The 20,820-nt window shown below is 39.9% G+C and overlaps 2 protein-coding genes across 2 annotated transcripts in view; one reads left to right on the forward strand and one right to left on the reverse strand.

Moving 5' to 3' along the window:
- LOC116694890 (phosphatidylinositol 5-phosphate 4-kinase type-2 beta) overlaps positions 1-12,571 on the reverse strand; it is an 18,260-nt gene extending 5,689 nt beyond the window's left edge. The window contains exons 1-5 of the mRNA XM_032524776.1: positions 11,936-12,571; positions 7,793-7,890; positions 1,855-1,951; positions 1,383-1,535; positions 466-612 (exon numbers count right to left, since the gene is read on the reverse strand). Coding sequence (XP_032380667.1) covers positions 466-612; positions 1,383-1,535; positions 1,855-1,951; positions 7,793-7,890; positions 11,936-12,079 — 639 coding nt within the window. The 5' untranslated portion in view covers positions 12,080-12,571. The remainder of the gene's footprint in view (positions 1-465; positions 613-1,382; positions 1,536-1,854; positions 1,952-7,792; positions 7,891-11,935) is intronic.
- Positions 12,572-18,717: 6,146 nt separating this feature from the next.
- The window catches only part of LOC116694899 (polycomb complex protein BMI-1-A), a 9,983-nt gene continuing 7,880 nt past the window's right edge, over positions 18,718-20,820 (forward strand). Inside the window, exons 1-4 of the mRNA XM_032524802.1 lie at positions 18,718-18,870; positions 19,552-19,679; positions 20,477-20,573; positions 20,659-20,714. Of these exons, the coding sequence (XP_032380693.1) occupies positions 19,562-19,679; positions 20,477-20,573; positions 20,659-20,714 (271 nt within the window). The 5' untranslated portion in view covers positions 18,718-18,870; positions 19,552-19,561. The remainder of the gene's footprint in view (positions 18,871-19,551; positions 19,680-20,476; positions 20,574-20,658; positions 20,715-20,820) is intronic.

Below are 20,820 nucleotides of genomic sequence, written 5' to 3' on the forward strand. Positions count from 1 at the left end.
ACAACTCCCCCCCCCCTCCCCCCCCATGCAGGAGTACCCTCCAGGACCTGTAAACAGACTTTTGAAACCAAAATATTACAATGATAAGTTACAATGATATGAAAGCAGAGAAATCTGCAATAAGCAAATATTTGCCATTTCTGCTTGACTTGTACAATTACTTGATATCTAAATTGATACTGATCGTCCTCAGCAGGTAAATTAATCAGAAGCTGGTCTCCCCCAATTATTTAATTCATTACTATTCAATTTAACCTAATTGAATTTAAGATGTTAAATATATATACACATTAAATACATTTTCACACATTTATCATTTAAAGAGTGGTTTCAGGGGTAATGAGAGAGATGGATGTTGTTGCACAAATGTGTGACTGGAGGCTGTACTTCTAGTATTCAGTTAAGCGTGTGTGTGTGTGTGTGTGTGTGTGTGTGTGTGTAGTGCAGTGAACAAACATGTTCTACCTTCAGGTCATATTTGCGGTGTACAGTGAGGCGATGGCTGAATACATTCCGGGTCACCACCATATACGTCTCCACCCCGTCCACCGTTAGCCTGTACATGCCCAGGAACTGGGGGAGCAGCGTGTTGCCATGACACTCCACTATAAACTGGAGCCAATCAAGGGAGGAAAGCAGAGAGTTTAATGGAACAAAGTGTGGGAGTAAGGAATCAACGATACAGTTTATAAACTGATTAAAAATAAACACAGCACTGCTCTTCAGTCCGCCTTTCAGTTAACAGTTCCGCAGCATTTACGCCTAAATTATTTTTCACCGACTGGTGCTCCTACATTCCAGTCCTTCACTTCATCTATACAAACAATACACAGTTAGATTCAATACTGTAAGAAAGCACACATTTCCCAGCCAAAATGGAACCACATTACAGATATCAAAGTGCTAACTCAAAAACACTCTGCATGTCCCGTGTGGTGGTACGAGGGGCTTCACGTCGACAAAGTAAATACAACAACCCACTTGCCCTGATCATTATATCATAAACAGCGTTATCCATCTTGCCCCGTCAGACAATGCATGTTGACGTTTTTTCCCCCCCAACATTTCTTTTACGTTTTTGATGCTTTTAAGGAATTTTTGATTTATTTATTTTTATATTTGTGTTGTTTTTGTTTCTAGTTTTTTTTTTCTTCTTCCAAATGACGTTCTTTCAAGATTTTTCCCCCCCGCCAGAGTTTGAATTTTTGTTTATATTTTTGATGCTTTTTTAAAATTCTTTCAGTAAAAAAACAACAACAATTTGGGGCCAGTTAAAAGCGATTTTGGGTACGTAGACTTTTTTTTTTTTTTTCCATTCGCCTGACCGGACAAGTAAAAAAAAAACAAGGAAAAAAAACACTAAAAGCGGAACTATGGGCTACCTGGTGATATTTCTTTAGGATGTTATGCATCTCAGCGATGTCCTCGCTGGACACAGTTTTAATTACAAAGTGGTGGTCGTAGCTGGACAGGAAGCGGTTGCCGAAGCGACCCTGGGAGTCGCTATTGAGTGGGGCGCTCCTCGTCAGAGAGTTCTGCCAAAAACAAAAAAAGACAGTTACATCCTTACATCAAAGTAGACATTTTACACTTCCACAGACCACTTTTGTCTTAAAATAATTTTAATTTCTTTTATCAAAAATGTGTTCATCTTTATTTCAAAAAAATAAATAACAATACAAAAATTATAAATAAAAACACAACAAGGGCGTAGCAACACACCATAAGGAAAAGCAATATTTATGAAGTGCAACAAATAACATATTCAATCGGTCCAAAAGTAGCGGGATGAAGCCGAAGCTTGTTATTTTTCCCACCCCCCCATTTCGTTTGAGTCCTGTGACCAGAAGTTACCTGGTAGTCCTGGTCATCGATGCAGAACCTCTCCCTCAGGTTTCTGAACACCATGGGACAGTACTCCTTGAACTTAAATCGACTAGGCAGGTTTTCTCTGACAAGGAGAAGACAGAGGGTAACAAAGAGTCAGAACAACAAACAGGAGCTCAGAGGCTCATCGCTGAAAATGAGGAGGAAGACTGATGTTTGTTTTGGAAAAGGTTTGCTTGCTTTTGGATTTCTGCTATTGTGTGAATCCTACACAGACTACAATGCAATTCAGAGTTGGCATTTACAGCTTTGAGCTCATTTCCCAAACACATTTGTCTGTTAGCAGGGTTACGATTGTCATGAGACTTGGGGAAAAGTGTAGCATGGGCCGAGGAAGAATCCCTTCAATTTTGGAATGGATCCAAATCACAGGGTGGATACGTCAATTTTTTGTCACTTTTAATAACATTGCACGATAGGGCATTTGTACTGCATTCATGAAGCGTCAGAATAACCGGTAACATTAGTTCCCGATTGGGAAAATTCATGTGAGCGCCCAAGTCGTAACGTTAACATTGGCAGATAGGGAAGGCCCTGGCGGAGGTCCGCGCTGCCTGAGTGCTCTTCTAGTTCTACTTGTGAGCATAACTTTTTAGTTGCTGCCATTTGGCAGGATGAGAAGTGCACCAAATAGCAAAGTAAACCCTAACACTGGTTTCTTTGCGATTCGTGTTGCAAAAAAACAAACAAATTTCATCTCATGTGAACTTAAGCACTGACATCATTTCCGTTCAGTACTAAAGCCAGATGTCTAAAAATGTCAACAGTTAATAGAGATGTTATTAAACATACATGGTAAATGTTGACTCTCTCCGAAAACCTTAATCACTACAAAATATGGCAGAGCTGCAATGTGAGATGCAAAGACATTTGAATTGCAGCCAAAATCAGAGATTCAGTGTGGCTTTATCTCTTGCTTTTAAATAGCAGATTTCCAATGCAAGTTATATATCTTCGCATTTTACATTTCAGCCCTTATATTTTGTTGGGAGAATAGATTTTGGGTTGCTGTAAATATTGGTTGGTTTGAGTCTGGCTATTAGCATTTGATATGCAAGTTCTCAACAGCAACGAGAGACTTTTTGGAAACTGTAAATGAGCAACAAAGAGAAAGACACCATTGTGTGCCTAAACTGTAGGTGCATCTCTCAAAGAAGCTACAGGATTATCGAAATAATGTGGCATGACAACTAGGGCTGCACGTTATATCTTTTTTTTTTTTTTTATAAATCGTAATTGCGATTTCAACTGGCTCGATAAACACATTAGTCTAGTAGCCAGCCCATAGAGCCCCATTGTGAACCCGGAAATGTTGAGTACACCAAAGTTTTATTGCAGAAATGTGAAGTATGGGTCCCCAGTATACAGAAAATGACGGATGCTAATTTGCATATGTTGAGCAATTTGCATAGTTAGCATAATTAGCATTAGTAGCTTAATCGTCCAGTTTGACCACATATTTTGCACTGTATGGCCAATTTCTACAATATGTAAGTGGTTTTAGAGGATGCTGATTTCTTTTCTGGCATTTTGAGATTTCAAAGAGCTAATTTTAGGACTTATTGTGATTTATTTAGGTAAGTTCCAATTACTTTCAGGCGTAATTATAGGTTATTTTTATGTTAAACACAATCTTACATTTCAGAATTAGCAGAATTGGCCAGGTCGACACTAGATTTTGCACTGTGCCATCGTTTCTCAATATTGGAATGATTTAAGAGGTTTAAGAGGACGTTAAATTCAATTCTGGCACTTTCAGACTTCAAAATGGTAATTCTATAACAATTTGGATTCATTTAGACACATTTTTTATTACTCAGGACGTTTAGGTTTTTTCATGGTAACACCTATAACCTTACATTTCAACTCTTGCTCTTTGATGTGAATGTTGATGCCCTAAATTTGTTGACATTTTTTGAGGTTAGGTCTGTTTTCCTGCAAATAAGATGTGGCAGCTAGCTGTTGTAGTTGTAATAGTATGTAGTAAAGCAAGGGAGCATAGTCTAGTTTTAAGTAGTTGAAACATTTTTTATTATGGAAAACGTAATCATTAAAGAAAGTGTTTCACCAAATAGCTATCATCCTAAACGAACGCCGCCGTTATTAGCTCATAGCCATATCGAACAAGCTAATCACAAACCACCAAAACTTTAAGGAACAATAATTTTGGTACAACATAACTTAAGTTGTGTGCTCTGCAACAGAGCTGTTTGTAAACGATCTGTCCTGCGCATGTGCAAGATGTTCACGCATGCACAGATGATACCGATGAACGTGGATTTATGACCTACGATACTGCACAATCTGTTCCCGTAGATAGTTAAAGAAAGTCCGTTCACCGCCACTGGAAAGCTAACTGTAGTTTAGCTGACAGCTAATTCACTAACCACACTGAGAAAGCATGTAAAACCCTCAAAACTGAAATAACTGTTGAAATATATAACAGCTGTTCTCAGTTCTACTTGTGCTCATTTAAGGAAGTTTTTCCTCGCCACTGTTGCACGTTTTGCTGCTCTGGAGGAAACTACTAGAACTGTTGGGACCCTACTCTATCTGTAAAGTGTCTCGAGAACTCGTTATGAATGATACTATAAATAAAATTGAATTGAAATTTAAAATACAATCACTCGAAACATGGTCTTTATTATTACTGTAAAATCTTAGTTTAGCTGTAGCTGCTTTTCGTACTGTTTCTTTGAATAACGTTATTTTGCTGAATCAAACTGTCAGCTAGTGATTAGTCAAAATAGCTGTTAGCTAATAAGCATCAGCTTGCCGGTGCAGCTAACCGTTCTCTATCTAATTCATGGTTCCAGTCTGCCATACCCAGCCACCAGATGTTGTCATTGCGTCCCAGCTCATTTATCGGGTGGTTGGCCATCTCTGGACGTGGGCTCTGCAGCCAGCATAGGACGCGGCTTAATTGTTACGCACCCAAACATTTGTTGTCTTTGACGATATTTGCAGGTTCTGCAAGGACCATGGAGACATAGAAGAGCAGGACAGAGCTCCACAGAGTACAAGCTCTCATTGACTACACCTCTACCTAGTCGAGACAAAGTCTTGAAAGACCACAACAAACAAAGGCTGAGCAAACTCCTTGTACTTTCAATGTAGGAAATATATCATGATGGTCAGTAAAGCTGACAGCATTGCCACTCTTGATGAGGCGGATATATCACTTATAACTTACATGTTGTCAGACATGGGGCTTCAACTTTTCACATTCTCAGTTGATGACACAGAGTGTCTTGTGCTTTATGCTTTATTGGTGTTAGAAGGTGGTATAATAACTAACCTACAGATAAAATGGCACAATTCTCAGCATAAATGCCATTGCAGAGAATCTGGGTGACCAATGTTTTCCATTCTGGCCATGCATGCTCTTTCGGGATGTGATTCCACCTCATATCCTGTTGGGAAGGGGAAGGTGTCTGCACTCAATGCCATAAGAGTCGTTCCTGGTAAGCTTCTCCACGCATTGGAGAGGCAGAACCCCAAAGTTACGATCACAAAAGCAACAAGGGCTTCTTTTCTGGCTCTGTACATCAGAGAACTTTGTAACCTTGAATGCAGCCAGGTATGGAATTTACCAAAAAGCGCCAAAGGTCCCCAGCACTGAGTCACTAGCTTGCCTTCATGGAAGACGTGTCCCCCTACAGGCACTGCTATGGAAAGCAGCAGACCATCTTTACTATCCTCTTCTTTTCTGTCATCATCTTCTCCAGACCCTTCATCCCTCTCTTTGTGCTCTTGGTGTTGTATAAGTATGATGCAGCACACACCATCATTGCCTTTGCAGAAACACTAACTGGTAGGCCTACAGGCCAGACCTACAGCTGTACAAATGCACTTTGCTGATGTGCAAGGTTTCAACCCGGCTTTGCAACCACAGCTGACAAGTAACAAAACAGGAAGAACAACTGGACTTGAATCCTGGGTGGGCATAATCAGTTCCTCTCCTTCCTTTAGGCCCATAGTCTTATCTCATCCAAAATAAGGAGATATCCACAGCTGGTGGATCAGGCTGATGAGGCTGCCTTTTGTTAATTAATTGTGAGTCATAGCAGTATGCTTGAAGGTGGTAGCCATGTGTCTTTGTGTAGTGCAGGTAAGGCCCCTTGGTTAGCCTTGCGTCTGGCGGCTGACTCGGTTGGCCCCGACTCAGTTTTAAGCTTCAGCTTAAGTACACCCTGAAAACAATGCATCAACATTCACAAAAGCACTCATGATTCTGAAATGTAGATTGTGTTTACCATAAAATAACCTATAATTTTCCTGAAAGTAATTGGAACTTACCAAAATAATCACAATAAGTACTAATATTAGCTCTTTGAATCTGAAAAAGCCAGAAAAGAATCAAGCATCCTCTAAAACCCCTAAAACACACCATATATTGTAGAAATTGGCCTACAGTGCAAAATATGTGTCAAACTGGACGATTAAGCTAATAATGCTAATTATGCTAATTATGCAAATTGCTCAACATATGCAAATTAGCATCCGTCATTTTCCGTATACTGGGGACCCATACTTCACATTTCTGCAATAAAACTTTGGTGTACTCAACATTTCCGGGTTCACCTAGTTGGCTACTAGACTACATGGCCATAGGCTGTAACATATAGCGAAAGACACAAGATTCTTTGTAGTGAAAGAAAATATTAGTACAAAGTACTTTAAAAAGCAACTGTTAAAGTTCTGCCTGAAGTAAGAGACACCTTTTATTGTTATTCTACTTGTACTTGTTTTGTAAGTATGTTTAATGTAATTCTTATGCTGTGAGAATGTACATTACCATTTGATTTAATTATTTTTTAAATATAATTTTCTATTTTATTTATTTTTTATGATTTTTTTTAATTATTCTTTTTTAATTCTTTTGGTGGTGGTGTGAATGCACTAACTGCCAAGAATGGTATGGGAAGGGTGGGTGAGGGTACCTTGTTCCTGTTTATTACAAAGAAAAACTGAAAGGACATATGTACCTGTTTTGTGCAATTCCTTCACCAAAAAAAAAAAAAAAAAAAAAAAAAAACTGTATTTCTTTTCTTAGGGGTGCCTTTTATATTTAATTCAATGTTCTATTTTTTTAATAAAATAATTTTGGAAATGATTTCCTTTCATTTGTATTTAATTAAACAAGCAATTTGTTGTATTTTAGAAGAATACTGAAAGCAACAGAAAGGCAGAACTGATTATCACAACATTATTGCACATTTTCCTCATATCGTGCAGCCCTAATGACAACAAGCACAGATACACCGCATCAACAAAAAGGAACAAGGAAGTCTCAAGTTGGAAATTGCCAACAGTGTTGTGATGAACACAGACTATTTTGGGGGGTTGATAATCATTATGAAATGTCATGCAACCTAATAGGATCCACCTTTGTGGCAGAGGCTGCTATGGTGACTCATTTGCTTCAGACTCAAAGCACTGTTTATTTCGTCAACTCCTGTGTGCACAACCAAGGCGGCACATTTCTCTTAATTGTTGGAGATGATTACATGCTATTCTCAGCCATACAGGCTTAAAGAAAACACCATCCGGCTTCTGTCCTATACTGCTACTTTGCCATGAGGGTGATTCATATTGCTTTGCTGCTTGGTTAAATCATTGTCACGTTATGGATGGTCCCGTTCATTCTAAATGCAGCATATATTAGGCAAATCAGAGAAAGTCTCAGTTTGTATTGTGATAGGCTATAATGAATGTAACATATATGCAATTTGAGCGTTTGAGCAAAGAAGTCATCACTTTACAAAAACATCCGTCAGCCATTTTTGAGTGGAAGCAGGTGTTCTGAACTCTGGTGTGGGGTTGACCGTTTTGTTTACACGTGGATTACAGATTGTGCCTTCAACAGGCTGCCCTGACAGCACATAAGCTGTGATGTACGTACTTGTTAAATAGGTGGTTGTCCACTTTGATCTTACTGTAGGCTTTAAAGTCATCTGGCATCAGCATAACTGGTACAGGCACATTACTTAACTCGTTAATCTGAGGGAGAGAAGTGAGAAAGAGGGAGAGAGATCAGACAAGAGCCTGAAGCTGGCATAGGCCTACACACTAACAGACTGTATTGGTATTTCAGGAATAGAAGAAATCAAAGCAGCAATGTTGACTTTTGCCATTTCAATAAGAGCCCGCTTTAAAAAGACACTCAAAACATCCTCCTACTAAAAGTACTCCACGGTTCCACGCAGATGCAGTCAAACAAATCAACATGTGCTTAAACATACAAAAATAAAGTTGAGAGAGATATGTATAAGCATCTCATTTGGCCCTCAAGTACTGCACATGCCTAAAAGAGCTGTGAATACCTGTAACATGCCTCAGTATCCAAAAACGATATATGTGTCGTCAGGTTATGTGACCCAAATGCGTTCTGCCAAATCTCTGCGAGTGTTTACCACCACCAATAATTAACTCTGGGACCAAAGAGCAGGATACAGTTTGACATGCTACTGCAGTTGAGCCCCCCCCAACTCATTGTATCTGATGAAACACATCCCGGGCAAAAGCTCACACTGATGACCTTCAGAAAAACCTCTTTGGAGATTATTGAGTAAACAGCCATACAAGGGAAATTAAGCATAAAGATTGAATAGATACCACTAGCCCAGGAAGAAAGTTGAGTGAAACAGCCTTTAATTATTATTAACTATGAAGTAATAAAAGATGGATAAACTAAAAAGAAAAACAGTGCTGTTTGGTAATTCATTTACAGTGGCTTGAGAAAGTTTACACACCCAGGCTAAAGTTGATTAAAAAGAGGAATAAAAAAAAAAAAAACATCTTTTGGAAATTTGACTTCATGCCTTATTCAAAAAATAGGAAATCCAACCTTTAAAAAGGCACCAATTTCTTTGTGATGAATAATGTATTGTAAATAAATAATAGCTTCCTTAAAATACAGGGGCATAAGTGCACACCCCTAGTTAAATTTCATGAATCAGGCACATTTTTTATTTTGAAAGGCCAGTTTTCATGGATCAGGATACTATTCCTGATAAAGTTCCCTTGGCCTTTGGAATAAAATATCCCCCCCACCCCCCACCACTCATCACATACCCTTCACCTTACATAGAGATAGGCATGGGAACTTCCATACGATCTCTCTCAGTGCAAATCAAACAGATGTTAAGCAACTGAAAAAACACCATGCCAGTCTCTAGGTAAGGTGAAGGGTATGTGATGATGTGGGGTTACAACAAGCTCCGGCCGCTATGGAAACCAAAGCTTGCGCATATTAAATTTGGATCCGATGATCCGATTTAAAACCAAATCCTCCAAACGATTCCATTAAAGAAACGATTCCAAGTAGGAATCGGTTCTCGATGCCCAACCCTATTAATGTGTGTGTAACGTGTGTTGCTGTATCCAGTTTACCTTCTTTTTACCTTACCATTTTAACTTCTTAGTTTCATAAAAGCCCTTCTAGGGTCGGGTGTTGCAAAATAACGTTTGCTGTAAACACTGCGATACTTGCGTGGGATAGCTGTTTTCAGTGTTGACTGTAGAGCCCGACGGATATATCAGATATTAGGCATTTCCCGATCAATCAGTATCGGCATTTATAATGGCCGATTTATTTTTTTTTTTCAAATATTCATTCTCAGAATCATTTAGAATGACAAATAAATGATTCTGATAAATGAATATTTAAAAAATAAAAACGGACTGTCAACCATGTTCTGAGCGTTGGCGTTGCATACTTTGTCCACCAGAAGGCGCTCTACAACGTCCCTGTTGGCAACACTGATTATTTTTGATAATGTGTTTTTGTTCAAAGGACTTTAAGCTTCATATCTTAAGTTTGTATTTTTATACATTTTATTTATCAGATCTTCAATATATCTGGATGTTCCTCTGTTCTGTGGTGACAATAAACAATATATTGTCATATTATTTTAGTGAGAACTCAAATAACTACAAATTAGTTATTTGTTGTTAGGGAAATCTGTTTATGTTTTGTTAATTATATATCATATATTGGATTTTTAAATAACAAATCAGTCGGGCTCTTGTATACTGTATCTGTCCCTATCAAACAAACCATAAATAAAATAAATGAATAACATCCAAAGTTTCCTTTTGATCCAAAAAATAAAATAAAAAAGTAAAATTAAAATGTATTTTATTCTACACAGTTGTTGTTACACACTAAAAAATTAGCCAATCATTTTTGAATATTTTGAAAAAGGAAAGTCAGTCAGGTAGTTTTCTACTGGCGCCTGTCAATTCCATGTACTCTGTGAAAATTTAACATTTTTAAAAAGTGAACTTAAGAAATACAAAAACATGCAGTTGTTGAGCTTTTAACCGAATGTTTCTATATGAACACACGGTGTCCTTTATAAACACCAGCCTCTTGTTATTGTAAAGGTGTCCTTTAATGATGCTGAGTGGGCTCATTGAAAGAGCAGTGCAGTAGAATACGAACACTCCCTTTCACTTGAAGCTCTGAACCTGAGTGGGCAATTATTTGCTGACATGACATTAAAAAAAAATCAGTGGGATTAACAGCATCAAACAGGTGGCGTACTCTAACACTAACTGACACTGTGTGTGGAAGTGAAGTCCTCCAGCATCACAGCTTGGGCACTATTAAAAATGCATCCAACTCCTGACAGGAAGAAGAGGACTTTGATGAGAAGTCTGTTTGATGTCTTGAATCGGCTTCCCGCCACCCACACCTCAAATCACCAGGCCTGTGTACTGCACCCACACGCCCACTGCCAAAGTTCACCCACTGAATATTGGAGTTGCTGCAGTAATAACCATATCATTAGCTGCTTCCTTAATTCCTTAGTTGTATGCATCATATTGTCATTTTCATTTAACAGGCTGGCTAGTGTTATGATACGTCTTGCTGAAATCAGCGTGGTTTTGTCACTATCTGCTGTTTTGGCAGTTATAACCACCTTTGAGTTATCACCAGTTATTGACAGATTTATGTTAGGAAGAAGAGTCAGTTTGCCACCCAATGCTGTCATTTCATCACAACAATGGCAATCAGACGGTATTGTACTTTACTGACACAAGGGAATCAAAAATAAAAAGATGTGAAATTACAACTGACTATGGCAATAGTAGTTGTTTTTTCATTCTGAGCAGATCAAAATATTTTAACCCTAGATAGTTCTTCTCACACCAGAGAAGCTGCTTTTCAACATCAATCAAACTGTGCTAGAGTGGGTGTCCGACAAAAAGAAAAGTTATTACTGTGTATTGCACATTAGGTCAAGACCATGCTGCTGGTGCAAACCCACTCTATTCATCAATGGTGTCGAATCTGCTCATCACTGTGCTTTTCATAGCCATAGGCTGTCTCGGCCAAAAGTGAATGTGATGTATTTTTCTGCTCTATTTATAGGGGCATGATGTGATGGAATAAACTGCAGCAGTCGGGTGCATGCGCCGAGCATTAGAGCTGCAAATGCAAGCTCGGAGCCGGTTTATTGAAACAATAGGCAGGCTACTGTCTGCAGCTGTGGGGCTGAAAATCTGTGTTTAACCTGCTGCTCCGGCTGCCTGTCACACCCCTCCCACTCCATGCCTGCACTCCAGTACAGCAGCCGCAGCCCACGACTTGGCTCCAAAACACTTCACCATCAATGATTTATGATGGCAGATTATTGACGCTAGGCTTTGAGTGATAATGCACAATCCGCCGACGATATGCTAATTTTCTGATAATCATTCCACAGCTGCAGAGAGTTTAACATGCACACTTAAAACCCATTGCAAAACCCACGCTCCAGGCATAGCAAATCGCGGCTAACTATCAAGGCAGCAGTTAGCTACGAAACTGTATGACGGCCAGCTCAGTTCAGTCAGCCAGGATATTTTTTACCAAGCACACTACTAAATACTTAGCGAATATCCATTAAATAGAAACATTACATGGCCGACTGAAAGCATCAAAGCTTGCTTGACAGATGAGGGCAGCTGGCTAACAAGCTAGCCGGCTAGCTAAATCAAAACAGCAGCATAAACAAACTGCTTACCAGCGAGAACGAGGCATTTAAGATGTTCTTACCGTATGGTTGACGCCCCACATTAAAACGCTGAGAATGGGCTCACTTGCACGGAATAATTTCACTTTCTGTCCTATAAAATGCTTCTTTTTCGTCTTGGTTTTGCTAGCGCTGACAGGCGCTGCGCTGGTGCAGTTGGATGACATGTCTTAGGCTGGGAATTCAGGGTACGCAGACGGCACTCACTGTCGTTCACAGCCCCTACACACAACAGAAAATTCGGAAAGTTAAGAGCGTTTAAAAAATCTATAAGTGCATCGTGCTCGTCGTCCAACTCGCAGCGAGTCTCTGGGTAGGATAACTGTCTTGATGGGAGTCAGCGGTGGAGCATTTTGCGCCGTCACCACCCTTCCTCCTCCCGAGCAGGCCGCGGTGGAGTCCAGAGAGCAGCTAGCCGGCCATCAGGCTCCAGCACAGCCCCACTCCTCAAAAACAACAACCTGGAGAGGTGAACACTCGCCAGACAGTTCCTCTCTTTTCCCGTCAACGTGCGCAACACAGAACTGGCGTGCTGCTCTTTTACTTGTTAGTGAGTAATCCCATCATGATGCGCCTGAGAGTGTTGTCAGTCACCAACCAGCGCTCATGATGCCAGCGCTACGTTCGGGGTCTCCTCAAGATGGCGTCTGTGTTGCATTTTACAGTCAACAGCGCTCCCAGCAGGACGCCAGCAGAACTACAGGGATTCCCACACACTTTACCTTCTGAATTACACTAAACACAAGTCGGGTGGCTGGTTTGTAGCCAGGACTGAGGAGCAAGTCCGCCCGACACACCCAACTAACTAACACCCAATGTGTTAGTAGTCTGTGTTTTTATTTTTATTTATTTCACATTTAATTCATTAACTGTTCAGTTATCTTAAATAGCATAGCCTACTGTCTTTACATAGAGTCTACACACTGTTAGTCCTATGTCTGTACAAAATCATTAGACTGTGTTGATTTTCTTTTTTTGATTTTGTAGAGCGTAAAGTCCCCCCAGGTTGCTAAAATGTCCAAACTCCCAGAAAAATTAAATAAGGCAGCATGACAATGACGGCCCTGGTTTTACATTGACAATGACTAGAGATTAAAAACTATAAACATGGATTTACCAAAGGTTGGCAGGTGAGGTGTGAGTGCTTTAAAAACACATCTATGCACTACTGAGCTCTGTAGTATTCAGATAAGGTCATATATCTAAGCTGTTATAGATTTTACTACCATAATGTTTGATAACAGATCACAATAAATGCTGTCACCGTTAAGACTGCTGGCAAAGTAGCTGAAATTTCTCATCAGGTCAGAGAATCTGAGGGATCACATGAACCCCTCACAGTTTCTAATACACATAAATTCAGTGGTGGAATGTATCTAAGTACATTTACTCAAGTACTGTAGGTTTACTTAAGTAAAAATTTGAGGTTGCCTACTTGTAATGTGTCTTTTCATGACACTTTCTACTTCTAATCCATTACATTACAGAAGATAAATATTGTATTTTTTATTCCTCTACATTAATCTGACATCTTTAGTTACTATTACTTTACAAATTAGGGTTTTTTGCACACAAAACACATGTGGTTTCTATATGTATGAGGTTTTATTATAAATGAAACTATGGTTGCAACTATACCCAACAATACAACGGCCTACAAGTCCAGCTGAAATGAATAGATGATTAAACAGAACCGATTGTTTCCCATTTTTAAAATATGAGGATTTTTCTGCATTGAGTACTTTTACTTTTCTCCAAGACCACCCACCACAGCTTTTGGTCTGAGAACAGAGGCCATAGGGTATGTGCACTCATTCACTGCATTAACAGCAATATTCTCCAGAATTCTACCAATTTCACATGGTTAGATATCATGATATTATTGCTCTACAGGCCAACATTGGGGAAAGTGAATTAAAGCACCATTTGAGGGCGAATGCCAATCTATTGCTAGAGGTACCACTTTAAATCTGATTTAAAATGATGAAACCATATGGGCAAAAGGAGCCTTGTTCGGTGATCAGGTGGGTGGGCTATGATCCAGGTTTGACCCTGAGTAGGGTGGATGCAACTTTCAAACTATGAGAGTCACAAGGGCTCAATATATCTGGATTCCTTTGAGAAAACCTCTCTTAAATGTTTCCAGGATCTGAGGGAGAAACATGGACTAGCTAACCAAGATTTCTTTAGATTTTTGCTGCTGAGACATTTAGATAGATACAGAGAGGGTAATTAGCAAAGAGGACCTAGAAAAACTTGGCTCTGGAGCTGGGTTTCTAAACATTTTCATTACTGCCTACAGAGCTGACCTGGGTGCCAATATCATTTTTAAACTATATAGGGGCCTTCAGGAATTAGGGGGTGGGGGGTAACACATCTTACATTAAAGAGAAATGGGAAAATGAGGGACATTTTGTGCTATTGAATAGAATAGAATGCCTTTATTGTCATTATGCACACGTGCACAGCACCTGTGCAGTGAGATTGAAGCAATCCCTTTACAGTGTTGCCTTAAAAACATAAGACAAGAATATAAAATATCAAAATTCAAAAAAAGAAAAGAAAAAAAAAGTACAATGTAGGTAGTGCAGAGAAAAAAAAGAGGGGGGGGAGGGCAGGTGGAGTCCGGAGAGCAACTGTATGCACATATAAAAATGGCATGATTACACTGTGTGAAAGGAGATAAGTATAAAACAAATAGATAAATATTGCACTGTAATTGTAATGAAGTGGTTAGGTACTAATTAATAGATCAATTTGGCACTGTAATGAAATGGTTAAGTACTAAATAATAAACAAATAAGTAAATTTTGCACAGTACTGAAATTGCACAGATTCCAGTGACCTGAGGTGTTATATACAACAATGTAAGAGCATTGCACAGTTGGAGGGAAGAAGAAGAAAGTCCGGGGGGGGGGACTGTGGAGTGGAGTCAGTGCATATGTGAATTAAAGGTGGTTATGGCCTTTTGGAAGAAACTTGTTTGGGAAGAAACTCAAAATTGTTAGAGGAATGGGATAATCTAAATTACATGCTATGGAAATCAACCAAGAGAATCTAATTGGAAATACATGGTCAGATACTTTTTAACACATGCACTTAAATATCATGGGGGAGGGCAAACAGCTTGCTGGAGAAGCTGTGGGACAGACAGATCAAATCATTTTCATGTGTTTTGGGAATGCACACGGAAACATCAGTATTGGATGGCAATCAGAGACAGCATGGAAATAGTTTTGGGAGTTGAGATTGGCTTTTGCTTTCAAGTCCTGTACTTGGGTAAAACAAAAACAGCAGTTGATAGGCTAACTGTACATATTTAGGATAATGGGGGTTGCCAGTAAGAACTGAAAAATGGCTTATTCAGGGAGCACCCACTCTTGTAGATTGGTTCAATCACATTTTTGTCATGGAAAAATTGACATTTGCTCTAAGACTCAAGATGGACGTGCTTGATAAATGTTGGAAAGGATGGATTGATTTTATTAGCCCACATTGATCAGATTTTACATAATGGACTTTGATATTTAACTATTTACATGTACTTTAACAAAACCCATACTGTCCTTTTTCCCACATCTATTTTCTCTTCTTTTTTTGCACGGCTAACTTGAACTTTATTGCGTTAATTGTCAAAAACATATTAATATCTACAAAAAGTGTGAAATGCATGATACTCTGTACATGTTGACTTGACAGCTCGATAAAAAAAGATTAACAAAAACAGATTTGATGATTTTAAGACATCTTCAGGACAAAACTCAACCAAGTGATGTGATCAGTTACACTATTTCTTAGAAAAGATAACACTATTAAGTGTAAAGTCTGATCAGTCTTCTATTCTTCAATAACTAGATGTTTAATGGTTCCACCACTAGCCTAATTAAACTAGGCTTTAAATTTAGTTAAAACACCAACTTTCAAGGGGCCCTCCGCCAGTTTTATACATAAAGCTAATTTTACTTGTCATGGTTAGTACTAAAGTAGTCTATATCCATAACGTTCCACTTCAGGGATTGTTCAGATATTGTTCCGCTTTCTTTGTGTTGTAATATTAAACTCCGGTGGATTTATGAGGACTCAGGTTAACTGCTCCCCAAGGGTACACCGTTGCTCCGTCCAGCACCTAGTGACCTAGTTAACCAGAGCATGTTTTTCTCCCATCTTGGAATGCTGTGCGGACTTGCCAGACCCTCCTTAGTAGCGCTGTGGAGGAAGGTCTGACAATGCAAGACTAGTACTACAGCCGTATAATGTTTTCTGGGAGGAGCTGCATGTCAAGTCTAAAAATAACCCAGGGTTATCTCAGCTTCTGCTTGGAGATGACACATTTATAGTAGGAAACCTGGGTAACAATGAGGGGACACGGACAAGACAAGGGTGTTTACCAGGAAGGTCTTACAAACATGCTCTTGAGTTGCATTATGGGAAGTGTAGGATCCGTGTTTTTGACCTATTATAGGGACCATAAATCAGGACATCTTGTCCTCTGTTGCTGTTTTTAAGATTCTTTTTTGGGCGTTTTTATTTGACAGGACTGCTGAAGACAGGAAAGGGGGGGGGAAGGGTCATGCAGAAAAGAGCCGCGGATTGAACTGGAACCTAGGCCACTGCAATAGAGCCTTTGAACATGGGATACACACCCAACCGAGTGAGCTACCAGGCCGCCCCGGCCTCTGCTGCTTTAAATTTGACCTTATTTAAAAAAAAATCTCTTTCTTCTGAGTCACCATGCGTCACCTATTTCACATATTTTCACCAAAGTGAAATATTAAATGACTGAAGAACCCCTTTAAAAACATCAATAAATGTACAGCTTTAATCTTAACACTGGGCTACAAGATGCAGTCATTTGTAATAATTTAGGTGTAATAGTTTTTTGTTGTTTTCTTTCAGGAGACCTCATGTTAAAGATTGCACCGTCCAAAATCAAATGGATAAAATTCCCTTTAGCATCATTTTTTTCCTCTTTAAAAAAAAGTTTTTGTTCCGTAGATTTCCTGATTCTGAAAGAGCTGTTCTGTAGTAACACCATTTCATTGTACTGCTAGCAATCACCGTTTACCTCTGTGCACTGTATTTATCCGGTCAAATGTCCAGTTAGTCAGACTCACACCCCAAAACTTTCATCAATGTTGAAATCCACAAAGATGGCAGTCAGTATGGTTTCAGTAACAGTTTTCTTTTGTGTAACCCGGACCCCAGGGCTCTCACAGAGTTTGATAAGGAAGCTTTGCTCATCTCTGCCTGTTTCCTAAGGAAACTGCTGTCCCTCCATTAGTTTACAGCAGAGGTCAGCAACGCTTTTAAGCCAAGGACCCCGTAACTGTAAGAGCAACAGAGCAGGGACCCCCTACTACATATGTTGCATAAAATGAAGTTGCACATTAAACTGGGCCTACAATAAAGTGTAGGACGGACTAAAGCCTTTATACATAACGTTTTAGTGCGTAATACTAAGCTATTAAAATAAAACTTGTTGGCATGATTTTATAAATTATCTTGTAATATCAAACGGATGGCTACCTTTGTGAATACATAGACCAGTTAGCCACCCACCCCAAAAAATAGGCTGCTTTCATTTGCAGATTTGCTAATAATATGTTGGATTCATCTTACATTTTAAATTTGAACAAACTTTTTTTTTAATTAACAAACATTTGGAGGCCCCCCTGCAGTAACTCTGAGGACCCTATAGGGATCCCGGACCCCCAGTAAGATCTCTGGGTAACAGTGTTGTTGCCATTTTTAATGCTTTTTGAACATTTTAATCAGTGTTTTGATTTCCTCTGACATAGAAACACCCTCCTTCTGTTTCTCTCAGCCCTGCTTGTTTGTCTTTGTCCTTCTTTTCTCTTCACCCTTTTATACTGTAGTCATGGTTATTCTTTGTAGCTGTCCTATCTGGCTGTACGTTTGTGATCCTTATATTGGCGGTCACTAGAAGATTTCCAATCTCTGATTCAACATGATACAACCAAAAATCAGTTAAACTTGTATTTCATTGGATACTTCAGCCTTCCAGTCATGCCTAGTCTCTACTAAAAATAAACTCTCATGTATTTGATCAGACACAACAGTTTGTTTTTCTGTCCATGTTAAATCTTGTTATCATTCTTAAATTTGATTTAGGCTACCATGCTTTGATTTATAGTTGTATACTGTGTCCATACAGAAGGGAATTAGGGCCACATGTGGACAATGTGTTTGAGTTTTGAGTGTAAAGTCAGACTATAGTTTAATTCTGAGAATATAGTCAGAATTCTGACTTTAAACTTAGAACTCAAAGAGGCCTATTTTCTCACGTTGGTCCTATATCCTCTTCCGTATAAAGTTTTGAATATTTAGATATGGTATATGTATATGGTAGGCCTATATATATATATATGGTTATTATTTTTTGTTTAATTGAAAAAATAAGTGAAATGGAAAAATACTTTCAATTAAATTCTGCACGTCCCACACACGTCACAACCCACAGCTCGGGCCCGGGACCTGCGGCCTGCAGGGCCTCTCTCTCTCTCTCTCTCTCTCTCTCTCTCTCTCTCTCTCTCTCTCTCTCTCTCGCTTCTCTTGTCTAATGCAGACAAAATCTTTTACAGTCTGAGAAAGACAAACAAAGGGGCGTGGCTGATTCCTCTCCTGTGCAACTTATTGAAATAAATTAATATTAAGGTCAAATAAAAATGAATAACCAAAGCCACGGCGGGCCCGTGCAGGGTAAATGTAACAGTGTACAGCGAGCAGGGCCTGCAGAGGATAGCCCTGTGTGCCCCGTGAACGAGGCGACAAAATAATATCACGTGATCCAAAATGGGCAGTCCTCTGACGGGGCTGAGAAAAAAAAAAAAAAAAAAAAAAAAGCCATTTTCTGGCGCTGCTGCAAATTCTATCCAAGTCCAAATAATTGAGCTGGATCCTCGTTGTGGAGGAGAGGGAGACTTTGATGTCTAATCAGGTAGGAACGAAGCGCTCTTTACCGGGCCCGTCGCGCGGCTCTTTGCCGCGGCGCACACAAAGTGCACGGTGACACATTTTGAGTCTCTCTTGTTCGCCTCCTCCTGATACCAGCCCTGTCAGTGAATTTAAGATGGCTGCTTTGTGTACCAGTGTGGCTTTCTGTGGGTCTTCTGCACCCCCCCGGTCAGTGTTGCCGTTATCTCTGGATGGGTGTGCTTGCCCCGGCCACCGGCCGCCGGCCGCCTCGCGCGGCGGAGCTCCGGGGGAAACGGAGCGGCTCTTTGTTGCTACGCTGGCCGAGTAGCAGCGCTGATGCACAAGATGAGGCCACACACAGGGGCGATTCAATGTTCGGCTGCTACTGCTGTGTACCCGCAGCACACACAGCCTGCATTTCTAGCTGCACGGCTCCTGCTCTCCACACGTTAATTCTCGCCACAACGTGTCACTCACTGTTGTTTTTTGGTTGGCCATCCGCTCTCTTTGTTGTGTTTTCACGAAGCTGTCCCAAGGACGAGCTGCAGACACCGTCTGGGGGAGCCCTGTGGCAGCCTCTCATTGACCGTGTGGATAGAGCTTTTTATAATAGTCTTAACAAGCACGTTTCCATAGGCTCCTGTGCCCTTGACTACTACTGTGTAATAACAAGAAGCTCTCGTGTTATGTGTTTCCTCTGCAGATCTGTCCAGATGGATAAAATGCAGCCCAACCGGATTAAAATCACAGATCTGAACCCACACCTTACATGCCCACTGTGCGCTGGTTACTTAATTGATGCTACAACCATAGTAGAGTGCCTGCACTCCTGTAAGTTCCTCATATGAAATCATAACCCTACATGCATGCAGTGATTTTATTAACCCCCCCCCTCACCCCGCGTGACATTAGCAGACCTTACAAATGTATGCATATCATGTAGAGGTCCTGCTCATGTTGTGGTTGTACGGAGGTGAGCATGATGTTAAGTCATATACAGTACCCCAGCTCATTGATCATTTTTGAAATCAGATCTGTAGGAAAGTCTACTTTAGAGAACATCTGTGTGCACAATCCTAATGGAATCCATGTGAAACATTTCCATGTTGGGTGACACCGTGTATTAGATGTAGATTAAACCCAAATCTTGTATTATTTTACTTAGAGGAGTCCCAATCAGCTTTTTGGCTCCCCATCTGATTAAAAAAAAAAAATTGACTATCTGTAAATACCGAGTCCTGATCCGATACTTGTATTTGCCTAGATAATAGAGCTGAACACGGTTTCTTTGCTTAAAAAAAGAACAACGTAAACAAAGTAACTAACAGATGTCTTCAGCTTAATATATATAACTTGCAGCTAGCATTTTGTTTAAATGTATAAAAATCAACTTCTTCCTAGGATGGTGCAGAATTTACCGACATTAATGATTGGAGGAAGGTGATCGGGGGACTGCCGATCCCAGATCAGTTAAAAAATGCCCATATCTGCTTTGATGCTTCCCGATCCGATTGGGACATAACTCCTTTCATTACATTGAATTAGCAAGTGTCGTAATACTTTGAGTCCACTGCTGTTGATACAGAGCAGGGTTTTAGCATGTGTCTGTGTCCTCTCTCTCTGGACAGTTTGTAAAACTTGCATCGTTGCCTTCCTGGAGACAAATAAGTTCTGCCCTCGATGTGACGTTCAGGTTCACAAGACATGTCCACAGCTCAGCATCAGGTAAGTTATGATGGTTTATGGAAGGTTGACTACTTTGGAATGCAACGAGTATCATGCTTATCACGGTGTTTTATTTCTTTTCCAGAGCAGACAAAACTCTACAAGATATAGTTTATAAGCTTGTTCCTGGGTTATTTAAAGGTAAGACCGGGTGTCTTAAGGCTCTAGAGCAACACACTGTTTTTGGACAGGCTCTGAGTCTCAACCTTTGTCATAAGTTCCCATGTTCTGAGGATGATTTTTTTTT

Source organism: Etheostoma spectabile, chromosome 2 (assembly GCF_008692095.1).
Source record: "Etheostoma spectabile isolate EspeVRDwgs_2016 chromosome 2, UIUC_Espe_1.0, whole genome shotgun sequence".
Classification (NCBI taxonomy): Eukaryota; Metazoa; Chordata; class Actinopteri; order Perciformes; family Percidae; genus Etheostoma; species Etheostoma spectabile.